Source organism: Rhinatrema bivittatum, chromosome 1 (genome assembly GCF_901001135.1).
Source record: "Rhinatrema bivittatum chromosome 1, aRhiBiv1.1, whole genome shotgun sequence".
NCBI lineage: Eukaryota > Metazoa > Chordata > Amphibia > Gymnophiona > Rhinatrematidae > Rhinatrema > Rhinatrema bivittatum.
This window is the reverse complement of record NC_042615.1, coordinates 502664311-502677920: the sequence shown is the minus strand read 5'-3', so window position 1 is coordinate 502677920 and position 13610 is coordinate 502664311. Positions and strand designations below refer to the sequence as shown.

Below are 13610 nucleotides of genomic sequence, written 5' to 3'. Positions count from 1 at the left end.
AACAAACTGTCCAACAGTGAAATAAAGTCCTTCTCTCACAAAAGAGGCAGATCCTAAAAAGGCAAAGGGTGCACTGCTTGGATCTTCTGCAAAGAATCCACCAGCTCCTGAACCTGGCTCCTACTTCCTCAGAAGCCAACTCAAAATGACCACAATACTCCTACTCCTTGCCCCCCCCCCCCCCCCAGGCAAGGATTAAACCATCACAGGCAATCTCACAGGGTGCTGATCACACACAGGCAGCAGGGTGAGCAGCAGTGGCTGGAAGTGGGCAGAGTGGGCAGTCAGCCTGGCTGGGGCAATGATGCAGTTCACAGGTGAGGGAGAGTGCCTGGAGGCAGCTTCCAGCAGCTCTTTAAGCTGAGAAGTGAAGGCGTCGGGTGCTAGGAGAGGTGACTGGAAATGGCTTGGAGGCGATAATGAGCAGAGGAGCAGCACAAGGCATGAGTCAGGGGGTCAGGGAGAAATATTATCCTCATTACTATTGTGCTAGTTAGTTAGTTAACTGGCAGAGGGTGTGGACCTGATGAACAGACAAGGTTTGTTCACAGCTAGAGCAATGCAGCAGACTTCTCTAGTTTTAGTGAGGTCTGGTTCTCTGGCAGATGGAGGTCCTTTCAAGGCCCTAATTCTCTCAACTTTTATAGCCCGCAGATACAGAATGTGAGAAAAGCCTTAGTAAATCGGGGCCTAAGTGTGTCGAGTGCTTCTGGGACAAGAAACAGGAGCAGAGCACAGGGTAGAAGATGCCGGTGGTCAAACTTGTCCAAAGCCCATCCAGCGTTTGTTAAATGAGGAACTGTGACGAACAGCGAGCGCCAGGAGGTTTCCGAGCCCATCTTCCTCTTTTCCAGCAGTCTCACTTCCTGCCACCACACACAGCAGCGCTGGCCGACAGCTGGTGGCAGAACTAGGCCGTAAGTCTGTTTTACATTTCTTCTTTTATTTCTTTCAGAGCAGCGGGGGCTTTGGAGAATAGTTTTACTTCCAAATAGAAGAAGATAAATGGTGAAAGCCTCCAAATATCAGAGGGTAGAAGTATTTGACTTCCACAGTTTGGGCTTTACTCTTCAAACTTTGGTGTCTTATTGTTTGGTGTAGACTTTCAGACCTTAAAATGTTGACTGAAATCCTAGCAACAAGATAAGAGAGGGGAGGGGGGGGGGCAAGACAGATACCTGGAAAAGGAGCGCTGCAAATAGTACACTGAGTACTAAAATTCCACTGCACCTTTCAGGAAATACAGATTGGAAAATTCAGTAAGCTGGACTGCTACAGATCTTTACACACGCTAGCAGAATCCCTCACCTTGCTCCCTCTCACACAGAAAACAGACAGACCCTCATCAAATACAGACTAAGTGACCAGAAACAGAAATATGCAGCCCAAAAGGTGAGCTGGAAACCCCAAGAAGCAGTGCAACACTGGAGGAGAAATAGAAACGGAAATGCATTTCCTCCTGTGCTGTGCAAAATACAAAAGATATCTAAAATGCACATTTCCCAAAACTGACAGAGTAAATCCAAGATGTCCTAGAAAAGAATGAACAGGACAAATTATTTATAATCCTGGGGGAAAGAGGGAAAACAGCAGATGAGGAACAAAATATGTAGTATCCTGTCTCTGAGCCAGAAATGTAATCTGACCAGGAACAATACGGACCAGCACCAGAATCTGGTGTTATTTCTCTTCCATACTGTCTCATTCTTTCCTTTTAGTGCAAAACTTCCCTTGATTTTCAAACGCCAAGTAAATGCACAAGTTAATGTGAGAAATTGGGTAGATATTCGTCTAATATTTATGCGCATAAAGTTCTCCATTTCAGTACACGGTGCAGAATTACACAAGTAAAACAGTGTCGCATTTAAAAAGTTTCCATTTCATGTTCCCTGTACGTACCAGGATCAGTCCAGGACACCTGGGTTGTGACTCCGCACCAGTAGATGGAGACAGACTAAAACTTGTGGGCGGAGCATATATGCCCCTGTGCCAGTCACAGCCCCTCAGTCTTACTCTGTCTCCAGTAGGTGGTGCAGGTCCGGTCACAGCCCTGTCGGGCCTGATTCTGGTTTTGTGGTCAGGTTCGCTTTTGGCTTTTATTTTTCTATTAGGCCTATTTGGGGGGTTTTTTCTGCAAATTGGGGTTTGTTTAATTTTGGTTAATTTAGTCCCGGTTGCCCTGCCTCCCTGGGGAGTTGAGAGGTCCTGAGGGGACTACCCTCCCCAGGTTGAGGCCGCTGCTAGGGTCAAGGACCCGGCTGGTCTAGTAGCAGCGTCAGGGGTGACACCGGGGAGCCCGGTTCACTCACCCCTGCAGGACATAGGGCTCTTCAGTACCAGGGACAGCGTTTGTTTCTGTGGGGAAAAAAAAAAAAGTGTTTTATTTTATTTTCTGTCGGCTCTCCGTTTCCTGGCGTTGCGCTCCGTTCCGCTCGAAGGGGGGGCGCCGTCGGCAGGGGGGAGGTCGCTGTTTTCTGCCGCGGTGATTTTTCTATTTTTTTCAGCGTCCCTCATTGTTTTTCGGCGCGTACTTTTCTTTCCCGCGGTTTTAGTCATGCCGCGCGGCTCGCAGTGCAGGGCCTGCGGCTCGGCGCGCGCGCGTCTCTCCCGGGACGGCCTTTGTTCGGCCTGCGTCCCGGGAGATGAGGGATCATCGGGGGCGCCTCGGGGGACCCGTTCCCGGGTGGCTCGATCGCCGTCACAGGGGGGGGGGGGGGGGCGGGCGGCCGGCCCGCCCCGCCCCCTGACAGGCCTTCTGATCCTTTCCCGATTTCCGCGGGAGTGGCGGCCATTTTGTCCACTGGTTGGGTGGTCTCGCGCGAGACGGTGGAGGCCTCGGTCTTGCCCCCTGAGCTATCCCCACAGCGGGGTGCGGCGGAGGAGGGCCCCTCGGAGGGGCCTCGGTCCCGGGGGACTTCGGAAAACGATTCCTCGGATTCGGGCGAGTTCTCAGAGGATTTGGCACTTTTGCTGCGCAAGGTGCTCCGATACAGGCGAAGCAAGCGCAGCCGGGGGGACGCCTCGCGCGCACGGGTCCACCGGTCCCCGCCTAAGAAGAAGATGGCCAGGAGGACGGCGAAGGTCGCCCAGGGCGCGGACCGGAGCAAGCGGCTTCCGCGAGGGGTGCCGCAGGTCTCGGAGTCCGAAGAATCCGCCGAGGGCGGACACGGAGACCTCTGAGGAGCCCCTGCCGGGGGCCGGGAAGGCAGCGTCAGATGGCTCCGCGCAGCCCAGTACAGGGAAAGGAGCACAGGCCGTCGACGGGGATGACCCCAAGGTGGTGCGTTTGTTCCGTAGGGAGGAACTGTTGCCGCTTATCCCGGCCATTCTCCAGGAGCTGGGGATTGAAGCCCCTCCGGTGGTGGTCCGCCAGGAGGCAAATATGGATCCCGTCCTGCTCGGTCTCACAGGGCCGGCGGTCGCTTTTCCTTTTCATTTTTCATCCACGGATATCCTCTTCAAGGAATGGGATACTCCGGAGTTGGGTTTGAAGGTCAGCAAGGCCATGGACAAGCTTTATCCTTTGCCGGAGGACGCGCTGGAGCTCCTCCGGCTTCCAAAGGTGGATTCGGCGGTGTCCGCTGTCACGAAGAGGTCTACCATCCCGGTCACGGGAGCAACAGCCCTCCGGGATATTCAAGACTGGAAGTTGGAGGTTCAACTCAAAAAGATTTTCGAGGTTTCTGCCCTAGGAGTGCGGGCCGCCATTTGCACGAATTTTGCTATGCGGGCTAGTCTGCGCTGGGCTCAAGTCCTTCAGGCGAATGCGGGTCTCTCTGCAGAGGAGTCTTCTCAAGCAGACAGGTTGGAGGCGGCCATTGCCTATGGGGCTGATGCTCTCCATGATCTTTTGCACACCTCAGCTCGCTCCATGGTGGCAGCGGTGTCGGCGCGGCATCTTCTTTGGCTGCGCAACTGGGCAGCGGATGGCTCTTCCAAGGCTCACCTCGGGGCATTGCCATTTAAGGGGAAATTGCTATTCGGCAAGGAGTTAGACGATTTGATGGTTTCCCTGGGTGAGAATCGGGCGTTTATGCTGCCGGAGGATAGGGCCCGGCCGCGATCTTCCTTCTCAGGCAGAGCCCGGTTCCGGGGGCCCAGGAAGTCCAGACCGCAAAGATCCTCTGGACCCGCGTATAGGCCGTCCTCCTCGCGGAACGCTCAGTGGCAGCAGTCCTTTCGAGGCAAACGTTTTGGCCGGCAAGGAGGGGCTCCGTCGGGTGCGGGGTCCAAGCCTTCACAATGAAGTTCGGCCGGCCCATCCCTCCTCGCGTCCTCGGCACGTTGTTCCAAACGTGGGGGCGCGTGTCTCCTTCTTCCTCGAGGAATGGGCCAGCATGACATCGGATCAGTGGGTCCTCGACATAAGACACGGCTACGAGTTAGATTTTGCTCGCATCCCAGCGGACAAATTTCTGGTCTCACCCTGCAAGGATCCCAAGAAGAAGGCGGCGGTGCTAGACACCATCCAAAGACTAGAAAGCTTGGGAACCATCTCTCCGGTTCCGGCCGATCAGCACGGCACGGGCCGTTACTCCATTTATTTCATAGTCCCCAAGAAAGACGGCTCTTTCCGCCCCATTCTGGATCTGAAGGGAGTCAACAGATGCCTTCAGGTCCCTCATTTCAAGATGGAAACCATTCGTTCCGTGATCGCGTCAGTGCGCCCCGGCGAATTCCTGGCGTCCCTAGATCTCACAGAAGCATACCTTCATGTGGGCATCCAACCAGCGTATCAGCGATTCCTGCGGTTTTGCATTCTGGGCAGGCACTTCCAGTTCCGGGCGCTCCCGTTCGGCCTGGCGACAGCGCCTCGGACGTTCACGAAAGTGATGGTGGTCGTAGCGGCGCAGTTGCGGCGGGAAGGCCTGCTGGTTCACCCTTACCTCGACGATTGGCTGATCCGGGCGAAGTCTCAGAGTCTGTGTCGGCGGGCGGTGGCCAGGGTGTTACAGCTCTTGCAGTCCCTGGGCTGGGTGGTCAACTACAACAAGAGTCATCTCGAACCTTCTCAGTCCTTGGAGTATCTGGGAGCCCTTTTCGACACGAAGCGAGGCAAGGTGGTTCTCTCTCAGGATCGGATATGCAAACTGCAGTCTCAGGTGCTACGTCTTCTGTCAGTACACCGGCCACGAGTCTGCGATTACTTGACGGTTCTGGGATCTGTGGCATCCACGCTGGCGTTAGTCCCTTGGGCGTTCGCTCATCTACGGCCGCTGCAGTCCTCATTGCTTTCCCGCTGGAAATCGGTTTCAGAGGAGTTCTATCTACATCTACCTCTCGAGGGGAAGGCGCGATCCAGCCCGAGCTGGTGGCTGGATTCCACACATCTCTCCTGTGGCATGTCCCTTATGGTGCCCGACTGGACGGTGGTGACCACGGATGCCAGTCTTTCCGGCTGGGGGGCAGTGTGCCAAGGGAAGTCTGTTCAGGGTCTGTGGTCGGAGTCGCAGACCCGGTGGTCTATCAACCGGCTGGAGACCAGAGCGGTCCTTCTGGCGCTGCATGCTTTTCTACCCCTAGTACGCGGACAGGCGGTCCGGGTGTTGTCGGACAACGCTACCACCGTGGCTTACATCAATCGCCAGGGCGGGACAAGAAGTCCTCTAGTGGCGGAGGAGGCGCGGCTCTTGATGCTCTGGGCAGAGCGGCATCTCAGCCATCTCGCTGCGTCCCACATCGCAGGAGTCGACAACGTTCAGGCGGATTTTCTCAGCCGTCACCGCCTGGATCCCGGAGAGTGGGAGCTGGCGGACGAGGCGTTTCTCTTCATCTGCAAGACTTGGGGAATGCCCCACATGGATCTGATGGCCACGTGGCACAACGCAAAGGCTCCGAGATTTTACAGTCGACGTCGCGAAAGGGGCGCAGAGGGAGTCGATGCGCTGGTGCTCCCCTGGCCGGCGGGAGTGCTTCTGTATGTGTTCCCACCGTGGCCCATGATCGGCAAGATTCTGCGGCGCATAGAATTGCACCCGTCCAACGTGATCATGGTGGCGCCGGAGTGGTCGCGCCGTCCCTGGTTTGCGGACTTAGTCCAGTTGTCGGTGGCGCACCCCTTCGGCTTCAGGGGTTCGCGGGGCTTCTTCGGCAGGGCCCCGTCTGTTTGGAGGATGCGGATCACTTCTGTCTCGCGGCATGGCTTTTGAGAGGTATCGGTTGAAAAGAAAAGGCTACTCTGATGCAGTCGTGGCTACGTTGCTGAGATCTAGAAAGCAGTCTACGTCCCTAGCTTATGTTCGGGTCTGGGTAGTCTTTGAGGAATGGTGCGTGGAGCGGGGTCTGGATCCCACTTCCGCTTCTATTTCCGATATTTTGGCGTTTCTCCAGGCGGGGCTCGCCAAAGGCTTAGCGTGCAATTCCCTTAGGGTTCAAGTGGCGGCGCTTGGGTGTTTGCGAGGTAAGGTCCGGGGAGTCTCTCTGGCTCTTCACCCGGATATCTCCCGTTTTCTTCGGGGGGCTAAACACCTCCGTCCTCCTTTGCGCCTCCCTTGCCCGTCTTGGAACCTCAACTGGGTGCTCTCAGCCTTATGTTCCGCGCCGTTTGAGCCCCTGAAAAGCTCTACGCTCAAGGATCTCACGTTAAAGACTGTGTTCCTGGTGGCGATTGTGTCTGCCCGTCGTGTTTCGGAATTACAGGCATTGTCCTGTAGGGAGCCCTTCTTGCGCATCTCCGATTCCGGGGTTTCCTTGCGGACGGTTCCCTCCTTCCTTCCTAAGGTCGTGTCTGCTTTCCATTTGAATCAATCGATTGAACTTCCCGCTTTCGCGGTTGGGGAGTCTTCGGACCCGAAAACGAGAGACTTGAGAAAGCTGGATGTGCGGAGGTCCCTTCTTCGCTATCTTGAGGTCACCAACCCGTTTCGGGTGACGGATCATCTGTTTGTGTTGACTTCGGGTCCAAAGAAAGGTTCTGCGGCGTTCCGCACAACCATTGCCTGTTGGCTCAAGGAAGCCATTGGTTCCGCGTACATTCTGCGCGGAAAATCGCCGCCGGTGGGTCTTCGGGCTCATTCGACGCGGTCTCACGCTGCGTCTTGGGCGGAATCTTCTCAGGTGTCGCCTCAAGAGATTTGCAGGGCGGCTACCTGGAAGTCGTTGCATACCTTCATTAAACATTACCGGTTGGATGTTCAAGCTACTGAAGCTGGGGGTTTTGGAGAGAGGGTACTCCGAGCGGGACTCTCTGCTTCCCACCCTCGGTAAGTTGGCTCTGGTACATCCCAGGTGTCCTGGACTGATCCTGGTACGTACAGGGAAAGGAAAATTAGTTTCTTACCTGATAATTTTCGTTCCTGTAGTACCAAGGATCAGTCCAGGATCCCGCCCGCAGTGCTGCGCTATGGTAACGGAGAGTCCGCTCTTTATTGTTTTCAGTGCGCTGACCCCTTGTTTATTCGTTCTCCCGGTTGGAGAGTCTAGTTCCTGTAGGGGTGTTGGAATTTTTTTCCGTTTAAATAGCAAGTTTGTATGGTTAGCTATGGTTGCCTTATGGCTTTTCTACTTTGACATTACGTATGACTGAGGGGCTGTGACTGGCACAGGGGCATATATGCTCCGCCCACAAGTTTTAGTCTGTCTCCATCTACTGGTGCGGAGTCACAACCCAGGTGTCCTGGACTGATCCTTGGTACTACAGGAACGAAAATTATCAAGTAAGAAACTAATTTTCCTTTCTAAATCGTAATACCCCAATCCGGGCACACAAAGGGAAGCATGTCATGAAATTATACACACAGTTTAAAGCTGTTCAGAATCCACAGGGCATCCATGCAGCTGACTGACACACAAAACTCCTTTCACGCATCTGAGTTCCAATTCAGCTTTACCAAAATTCTCCATTTTGGGGTTAATCTTGCACCAGCCAGCATCAGTGTTAAAGCAATTACCCACAGAGTTTACACCAGTTCTCAAAGGGAAAGGATGCGCATTCTTTCCCTTTGAAAATATCCCCATCTAAACTACCATTACACATTTACTCTAGCCATGTGTGCAGAGTTTTTTTGATGGGAAAAATTCACACACGGTTTTGAAAACGCAAAAGTATGCATGTAAGTGCAGTTCCCTCCCCAACCCTGCTCTGGGAATGCCTCTGCCTGCTGCGGGTTGTTATGCTCAGGCTTGTGGACCCTTGGGCCGATGAGAGGATGGTATACCTTGCGGAGGATCCGTAGGTTCTCTCGTCGGGTGGCGAGGCAGAACAGAAGAGGAGAGCAGCTGACCCTCGGCACTGGAGACGGAGGCGACTGCAGGCAGATGGAGAGACTAGAAGAGGAGCTGTGACTTCACCCTTGGAAGTCTGCGGTCCCCCCCAGGAGAAGCCCATAGGGACCCAGACAGCTGGGACTTAAGTGGACCCAGAGGGGTCGCGGTATCGGTGCAAGGGCTGACAGGAGCTTCGCCCTGGAAGTCCGCGGTCCCCCCGGGAGGAGCCCGTAGGGACCCGGACCGCTGGGACTTAGGCGGGCCCTTGGAGACGGAGTCCAGGAGGAGTCCAAGGTCAAGTGCCAGAGAGTCGTCGCTTACCAGTCCGAGGTCACACACCGAGGGATCCACCACTTGCCAGTCCGAAGTCACACCAGAGAATCACCGCTTGCCAATCCGAGTCACACACCAGAGAATCTTCGTAAGCCAATCCGAAGTCAGGAACCGGGAAGACCAAGATGTAACAGGAACAAGGATCCGAAGCTCAAGGAACTCACCGAAGCTAGCAGACTAGACAGCGTTGGAGGAAATTGCCAAGTCAGAGAATGAGCAGAGGAATATTCCCTTTATACTTCCCCTGTTCAGGCTGATCAAGGACAGGTGAAGCTTGTTAAAGGGATCAGGTCCCTTTAAATCTGTGAAGGAGGCGCGGCCTCACGCCTAAAGATGGTGGTGGCTTCGGGGGAAACCCCTGACCGGGTGCTCGGTGCCTCGGCGCGGGTCCCCGGCCTGACCCTAGGGTGGAGAGTTGTCCCTGCTCTGCCCCCGCGCCGTTCCTGTAGCCTTTCCTCCACGGAGGAAATCCAAGATGGGTTATTACTGGATTTAAAAGGAAGTGGGAGATGGTGGGTGACACAATGATGATGTTGCGCTGGAGGTGGACCCTTGGCCTGGGGCAGGATTGGTATGGCCCTCTGAGGGATCCTTGCACACTTTCAGATAATAGAAGGACTAGGGGGCATTCCATGAAGTTAGCAAGTAGCACATTTAATACTAATCGGAGAAAAGAGGGCAAGTATTTTACTCAAAGTATTTCCTGATTCCAAAGAAAACAAGAGGTCTCTATCGCATTCTAGATCTAAGGGCCTTGAGCAAATTTAGAAAACGAGAAGTTCAAGATGGTTTCCCTGGGCACCATGATTCCTTTTCTCAAAAAAGTGGATTAGCCATGCTCTCTCAATCTGAAAGATGCTTTCACCCAAATAGAAATATTTCCAGGTCACAGAAAATATTGCCAATTTGCAGTAGGGGATCATCACCTCCAGTATTACCTGATGGCCTTTGGCCTAGCATCAGCCCCATATGTCTTTACAAAATGTCTCACTATGGCGGTGTACCTCTACAAACTAGGAGTGCACATTTTTCCCTATCTGGACAAATGGCTGGGCAAGAGCACAACTCAGGTAAGTTCCACATAAGAACATAAGATATGCCATACTGGGTCAGACCAAGGGTCCATCAAGCCCAGCGTCCTGTTTCCAACAGTGGCCAATCCAGGCCACAAGAACCTGGCAAGTACCCAAACTTTAACTAGATCTCAAGCTATTATTGCTTATTAATAGCAGTTTATGGATTTTTCTTCTAGGAACTTATCCAAACCTGTTTTAAACCCAGTTACTCTAACTGCCATAACCACATCCTCTGACAATGAATTCCAGAGTTTAACTATGCGCTGAGTGAAAAAGAATTTTCTTTGATTTGTTTTAAATGAGCTACTTACTGACTTCATGAAGTGCCCCCTAGTCCTTCTATTATCTGAGAGAGTAAATAACTGATTTATATTAACCTGTTTAAGTCCTTTCATGATTTTGTAGACCTCTCTCATATCCCCCTTCAGTTGTCTCTTCTCCAAACTGAACAGTTCTAACCTCTTCAGCCTTTCCTCAAAAGGGAGCCGTTCCATCCCCTTTATCATTTTGGTCGCCCTGTTCTGCACTTTCTCCAGTGCAACTATATCGTTTTTGAGATGTGGCTACCAGAATTGCACACAGTACTCAAGGTGCGGTCTCACCATGGAGCGATACAAAGGCATTATGACATTTTCTGTTTTATTCACCATTCCCTTTCTAATAATTCCTAACATTCTGCTTGCTTTTTTGACTGCCACAGTACACTGAGCTGATGATTTCAATGTATTATCCACTATGATGCCTAGATCTCTTTCCTAGGTGGTAACTCCTAAGACAGAACCTAACATTGTGTTAGGTTCCTATAACAAGGGTTATTTTTCCCTATATGCATCACATAAGAACATAAGAAATTGCCATGCTAGGTTAGACCAAGGGTCCATCAAGCCCAGCATCCTGTTTCCAACAGAGGCCAAAACCAGGCCACAAGAACCTGGCAATTACCCAAACACCAAGAAGATCCCATGCTACTGATGCAATTAATAGCAGTGGCTGTTCCCTAAGTAAACTTGATTAATAGCAGTTAATGGAGTTCTCCTCCAAAAACTTATCCAAAACGTTTTTGAACCCAGCTACACTAACTGCTCTAACCACATCCTTTGGCAACAAATTCCAGAGCTTAATTGTGCATTGCGTGAAAAAGAATTTTCTCCAATTAGTCTTAAATGTGCTACTTGCTAACTTCATGGAATGCCCCTGGTCCTTCTATTATACGAAAGCGTAAATAACCAATTCACATCTACTCGTTCAAGACCTCTCATGATCTTAAAGATCTTTATCATATCCCCCCTCAACCATCTCTTCTCCAAGCTGAACAGCCCTAACCTCTTCAGCCTTTCCTCATAGGGGAGCTGTTCCATTCCCTTTATCATTTTGGTCACCCTTCTATGTACCTTCTCCATCGCAACTATATCTTTTTTGAGATGCGGCGATCAGAATTGTAGACAGTATTTAAGGTGCGGTCTCACCATGGAGCGATACAGAGGCATTATGACATTTTCTGTTTTATTAGCCATTCCCTTCTTAATAATTCCTAACATTCTGTTTGCTTTTTTGACTGCTGCAGCACATTTAGCCGACGATTTTAAAGTATTATCCACTATGATGCCTAGATCTCTTTCTTGAGTGGTAGCTCCTAATATGGAACCTAACATCGTGTAACTACAGCAAGGGTTATTTTTCCCTATATGCATCACCTTGCACTTATCCACATTAAATTTCATCTGCCATTTGGATGCCCAATTTTCCAGTCTCAGAAGATCTTCCTGCAATTTATCACAATCTGCTTGTGATTTAACTACTCTGAACAATTTTGTATCATCTGCAAATTTGATAACCTCACTCGTCGTATTTCTTTCCAGATCATTTATAAATATATTGAAAAGCACCGGTCCAAGTACAGATCCCTGAGGCACCCCACTGTTTACCCTTTTCCACTGAGAAAATTGTCCATTTAATCCTACTCTCTGTTTCCTGTCTTTTAGCCAGTTTGTAATCCACGAAAGGACATCGCCTCCTATCCCATGACTTTTTACTTCTTCTAGAAGCCTCTCATGAGGGACTACATCCAAATACACTACATCTACCGGTTCACCTTTATCCACATGTTTATTAACTCCTTCAAAAAAGTGAAGCAGATTTGTTAGGCAAGACCTGCCTTGGGTAAAGCCATGCTGATTCCCATTTCATCTGCCACTCTCCAGGTCAGCTGGGACTGGGAACACTGCGGAGGCAACCCTCACCACCCTTGGGGGGAGGGAATCCTAGTGGCCAGACTTAGGCCCCAGGATTGCAGGATTGTGGTAGGAGCTCAGGTGCATGGCCCCCGGCTGAGGACTCTCACTGCATTGACAGGGGATAAAGTGAGCTGGAAGGGGTCATAAAATGGAGGGAAATTCACTGGGGTAGTTGTGAATAAAAGCTCAGGGCACCAAATCCCAGCCCTGGTTCCAAATGAGCTAGAAACCCAAGGAAGCAGGAGGAAACTGCTGGGTCAAACATAAATAAATAAATAAATAAGCTGATAAATAAATATATCGATAAAACACCCCCTCCCCCACTGTGTGTCACAGAGAGCCGGACACTGTGCCCCATCACACTGTGCGTTTGTTTCAGAAAATGAATATACCTTAGTGCAGGACTTCCTATATCTGTCCTAGGGACCCCATAGTCTGTCATGTTATAAACCCTGAAAACCCGACAAGTTGTGGGGGTCCCCGGGACCGGCCAGGGAAGCCCTGTTCTAGTATAATGCAAGCACAGCAGCAGTGCAAACATCAAGAGGATGTGCGTTAGGGGTACTCACACTACCTATTCTGTGTACAGATGGGATCTATGTGCATAGAATAGGTAGTGTGAGTTGAGCAGACTTCCCGAGTCCACGTTAGTGGATTTTGAGTCAACAGAAAGCATGCATGTCGCTCTCACAACCTGCGTACTTTTAGTCACATTAAAAAGAGGCATTTTGGGGACACAGTTGGAAACAATGCACATACATTTATATTTGAACATTCTGGTGCGCAGCCAGCAAGCCGCTAATGCAGCTACTTTACTTCATCATTTAATATCATGCAAGTGCACATGTACCATGTCAACTGCATAACAAGCCGGTATGCAAACACAGTGTGCATGGGTATCTTTGGTATGAAGATTGGTGGAGATTTTTGCACAGCTCAACAGTTCACACGTACTTTTGTTGTTGGGTGCCCTATTGAAAAGGCCCCCCTAGATGTGCACATATCAGGAATACATACACAAGGAATTGGTTTTCATTAGGGTATCTCCCTGTCATTAGTACCTGCATGTCAAGACCTCACAGTGACCCCGCCGAGCCAGAGACATGGGAGGCCTCCGCCTCCTGACACTCTCCACACTCTTCCTCCAACTCCTCTGCTGGGCCTTCACGTTTCGCATCTGCGCCTTCAACGTACAGCGCTTTGGGGAAGCAAAGGCTGCGAAGAGCACCGTGGTGAGCATCCTGGTAAAGGTAAGAGCTGAGCCTTACTGAAACAGAGAGGTCATGCCAGTGTCTGAGGGGTACGGCAAGAGCAAGAAACCTTATTTGGTTGGGGGGGTTAAGATTTCATTTAAGAGGTTATATAGAGATTGGTATTGTTGATTGACTATTTTTCATCTGCTCTGTGAGAGTGAGAGCCTGTGTATGTGTTGTAGAGAGTGATACAGCATGTGAGAGTGGGATCCTGTGTATGTGTGAGAGAGAGAGCGTGTGAGAGTTGGAGCCTGTGTGTGTGTATGTGTGAGAGAGAGAGCGTGTGTGAGTGAGAGCCTGTGTGTGTGTGTGTATGGGTGAAAGAGAGAGCGTGTGTGAGTGATAACCTGTGTGTGTGTATGTGTGAGAGCATGTGCGAGTGAGAGCCTGTGTGTTTGATAGAGGAAGGGAAGAAGACAGGTGGAGAAAGAAGAAACAGAAAAAAAGAGACCTTGTAAAAGTAATTGGTAAAAGACTAAGAAAGGGAATGTGGAAAAAAAAGCCTGTGA

General features: G+C 51.1%; 1 protein-coding gene across 3 annotated transcripts in view; it reads left to right on the top strand.

The window, feature by feature from the left end:
- LOC115095885 (deoxyribonuclease-1-like) overlaps positions 1-13610 on the top strand; it is a 98779-nt gene that overhangs the window by 47422 nt on the left and 37747 nt on the right. For 2 of the 3 annotated variants that reach the window (XM_029610183.1, XM_029610192.1), the window contains 2 exons: positions 648-917; positions 12907-13098. In XM_029610183.1, coding sequence (XP_029466043.1) covers positions 12952-13098 — 147 coding nt within the window. In that variant the 5' untranslated portion in view covers positions 648-917; positions 12907-12951. The remainder of the gene's footprint in view (positions 1-647; positions 918-12906; positions 13099-13610) is intronic. The other variant, XM_029610202.1, reaches the window with a different exon arrangement.